Raw genomic sequence first — 3,401 nt, forward strand, 5'->3', positions numbered from 1 at the left:
TTGTGTATACTTTTTTTATTAGATCTGTCTTAGACAGCCAAGGCTGAAAAAAGGGGTCATTCCTTCAATTTTTCCATCTGACTTAGCTTATAATATCTGTGATGAGGTTTGTTTAAGAATATTATGAAATATTGATATAGTTTATTTTGAATATGTAATGTTTATTTAAGGTTAAGGATACATTAGTAACTACAATTTTGGAAGAACATAATTATTGTATTCAAAAAAGAAATTCGTTATGCTTAAATATAAAACTACCAAGTTCTAAGCGACAATGTATAGAAGTATGTTTTACTTTAAACTTCCATACTTTATACAAACAATATTAAAAATGTTTAATAATTTATTTTAGTTGGCTGATGACTTTGTAGCCTATAATGATGTATCTGAGGTAATAATTGAAGAAACCAGTGTGATTGACAAATTAAGTTCAATTAACATGCCAAATAACTGGTTTTGTGATGTTACAAAACATAATAACTCAATACTATTAAAAACTTATTTTACTTTAAGTCCATTTAATGTATATAAAACAAGAGTTGTAGAAAAACAGTTAGTTTTAATGCAAGATATTCTTAATAAAATAATAATTTTAATTATTAAAATAAATATATACACGCTCACCACATAAATCATATTTTGAAATTTACAATTCAATTCTTATCTAGTTCTATTAAAATTGGATATTTTTTGTAGATTCTGAACCTTGTTTTTATATAAATGGAGTGAAGATGGAATCATCAAAAGTTGGAATTGATAATTATTGTAGTATAACTTCAAGTACTTGCAGTTTAGACAGAGCTTTAATTGAATTTGATACTATAAAAGTATGCCGAGGGATAAAAAGTGAAAATGTAAAAGCTTCGTTCGGTCCTCAATTTGTTGATTTTAATGGACACTGGAAACATAAAAATTGCTTTATTACAGTAAAAAATGATGAAAGGTAATTAATCAAAAACATTTACAAAGTAAAATAATTAACTACACATATTAATATATTATACGTAAATTGTTTTTATTTATATTATATTATAATATGTTGTAGTGATGTATGCTTATGGTGTAAAAGACTTAAGCTTACAATTAAAATAAAAAAATATCGTCAGAATAATGATAAAAAAATAAAAGTACATTTAACGCCTTCTAAAAGAGAAAAATTTAGTAATTTAATGAAGTCAAAGAAAAGGATAAACCAAAAATGTTCAAGAGTCGAAAAAAGACTAAAAGTTGTACAGCAAAACTTAGACAAAGTAAAATCACAGATGAATCAAATCGAAGCATCATCTCTTAATGACTTAATTATTAAATCAAATTTATCTGATTGTGATTCTAACCTTGTGCACGAGATATTTAATGCTGCCAAAATAAAAAATAAAAGACAAAGAAGGTACAGCGAAAGTTGGATATTATTATGTTTGCTTTTTCATATAAGGTAAGATTAAAGTCAATCACTATTAAGAAATAAAATAAAATTACCAGTAAAAATAAAATTTCAGAAGTCCGTGTGGGTACAAATTTCTTCGAGATCAAAATATTTTACCTCTGCCATGTGTCAATACTATTAGAAAGTATTTATTGGCATTCAAAAATGACTGTGGTTTTGACTTAAATTTTTTTAAGCTCCTTAAAAAGAAAATGCAAAATAAAACTTCACATCAAAAAAAGGGAATTCTATTAGTTGATGAAGTTTTTTTAAGGTCGAGTATTTCAGTTAATAGTCGCACTTTAACTTACACTGGCTTGGAAGATTTTGGTGGAGAGATACCAAATCGAGAAGGTGTAAAGGCTGATCATGGTTTGGTATTTATGTGGGGAAGTCTTGCTGATAATTTTACCCAACCAGTGGCGGTATTTGCTTCCAAAGGTCCTGTAAAAGGTATTTTAAATATATTATCTAAATTTAAAAATTGTTATGTTTTTTATTAAAACATATATTACAAGGTATCGATTTGACTAAATTAGTCATAAAGGCAATAATGCTATTAGAAGATGCAGGAGCAGAAGTAGTGGGTTTGACTACTGATGGTGCTTCTTCAAACAGAACGATGTGGAATCAACTAGGTATCAGTGGAAAAATGGGACAACTAAGTAATTGCTTTTTAAGTCCGTTTGATGACCAACGAAAAGTATTTGTCTTCAGTGATGCTCCACATCTTATTAAAACTATAAGGAATCGCCTACATGACAAAAAAGTTTTAAGAGTAAGCTAAAATATAAACATAGTACCTAGATATATACAATTAACTATCAATTATAGCAAAATATCTCACTTACAGATTCATCCATCTAAATCATTAATAAAATGGGAATATTATCATTCCATATTTAATCTAGAAGAAAATAGTTTAGAAAAAGTATGCCCTAAAATAACTAAAAACCATGTTGTTTTAAATAATTTATCCAAAATGAAGGTCAAGTTTGCAACACAGGTAAATAAAAATAATAGAATATATTTAATGAAGTATAATTGATAGGAATCAATAAAAAAAAAAATACTTATTTAAACTTCATTGCATTGTTCAGATATTTAGCAAGTCTATGGCTGTTGGAATCAGATTTTATAGAAATAGGGAAAAAGAACTTTTTAAAAACTCTGAAGAAACAGAGGATTTTACTCTGATGATAAATAATTTATTTGATGCGCTAAATCGTAAATACTCTGCAGAAGGAATTCGTAATGGTTCTAAAGATTTTGAGGTTTTTAATCTGAAACAAAATTTTGTGTTGCATGTGCTCTTGTTTAGTATGTTCAAGCTTTTATATCATGTGTGTTTCATTTTTGGAAAGCAATTTGTGTCATATGTTGGAGTTGGTTTCATTTTTGGAAAACTATTTGTATTATATGTTTAAATTCATCATTTTGGGAAAAAAATTTGTATCAAATATGTGTTTTAAAAAAGTGTAAATAATTTCTTGACTTTTTTTATTTAATAACAATCATAGGTTCTAAATAAAGCTATGGAATGGTTAGATTCTAGGGAAATGAATGTGAATCAAGGGCTGATAAAAGATAATGAATTTTTAACACATCAAACATCTGAGGGACTTAGAGTTACGATAAAGTCAACAATTGAACTTTCTCAATATCTACTAAATGTATGTAAATTTGCATATGTGTTAACTGCCAAGATGAACCAAGATAATTTAGAAGTGAGATATAAATAAAAATAATAAAATACAATTCACTTAGTTTAATTGATTATTTCAATCCATAGAAATTTTTTGGTATAATTAGACAAATTTCTGGGCCAAATGACCATCCATCAACGCCTACATTCATGCAATTGTATCGAATGTTAACAGCATACTCCTTAATGAAGCCACCTAAAAGTGGAAACTGCTCAATTAATGAAGGTAGGTACCTATAAGTTTTTAATTGCACAATTATGAATTTTAAAATA

General features: G+C 26.9%; 1 protein-coding gene across 1 annotated transcript; it reads left to right on the forward strand.

The window, feature by feature from the left end:
* Positions 1 to 2,940: 2,940 nt before the first annotated feature.
* Positions 2,941 to 3,354, forward strand: LOC111031321 (the record flags this gene model as incomplete). The annotated part of the gene is made up of 2 exons (XM_022311202.1): positions 2,941 to 3,150; positions 3,216 to 3,354. Coding segments are annotated over exons 1-2 (331 nt in total), but the record flags the coding sequence as incomplete, so codon positions are not given.
* Between the last annotated feature and the right edge of the window lie 47 nt (positions 3,355 to 3,401).

Source organism: Myzus persicae, unplaced genomic scaffold (assembly GCF_001856785.1).
Source record: "Myzus persicae strain clone G006 unplaced genomic scaffold, MPER_G0061.0, whole genome shotgun sequence".
Classification (NCBI taxonomy): domain Eukaryota; kingdom Metazoa; phylum Arthropoda; class Insecta; order Hemiptera; family Aphididae; genus Myzus; species Myzus persicae.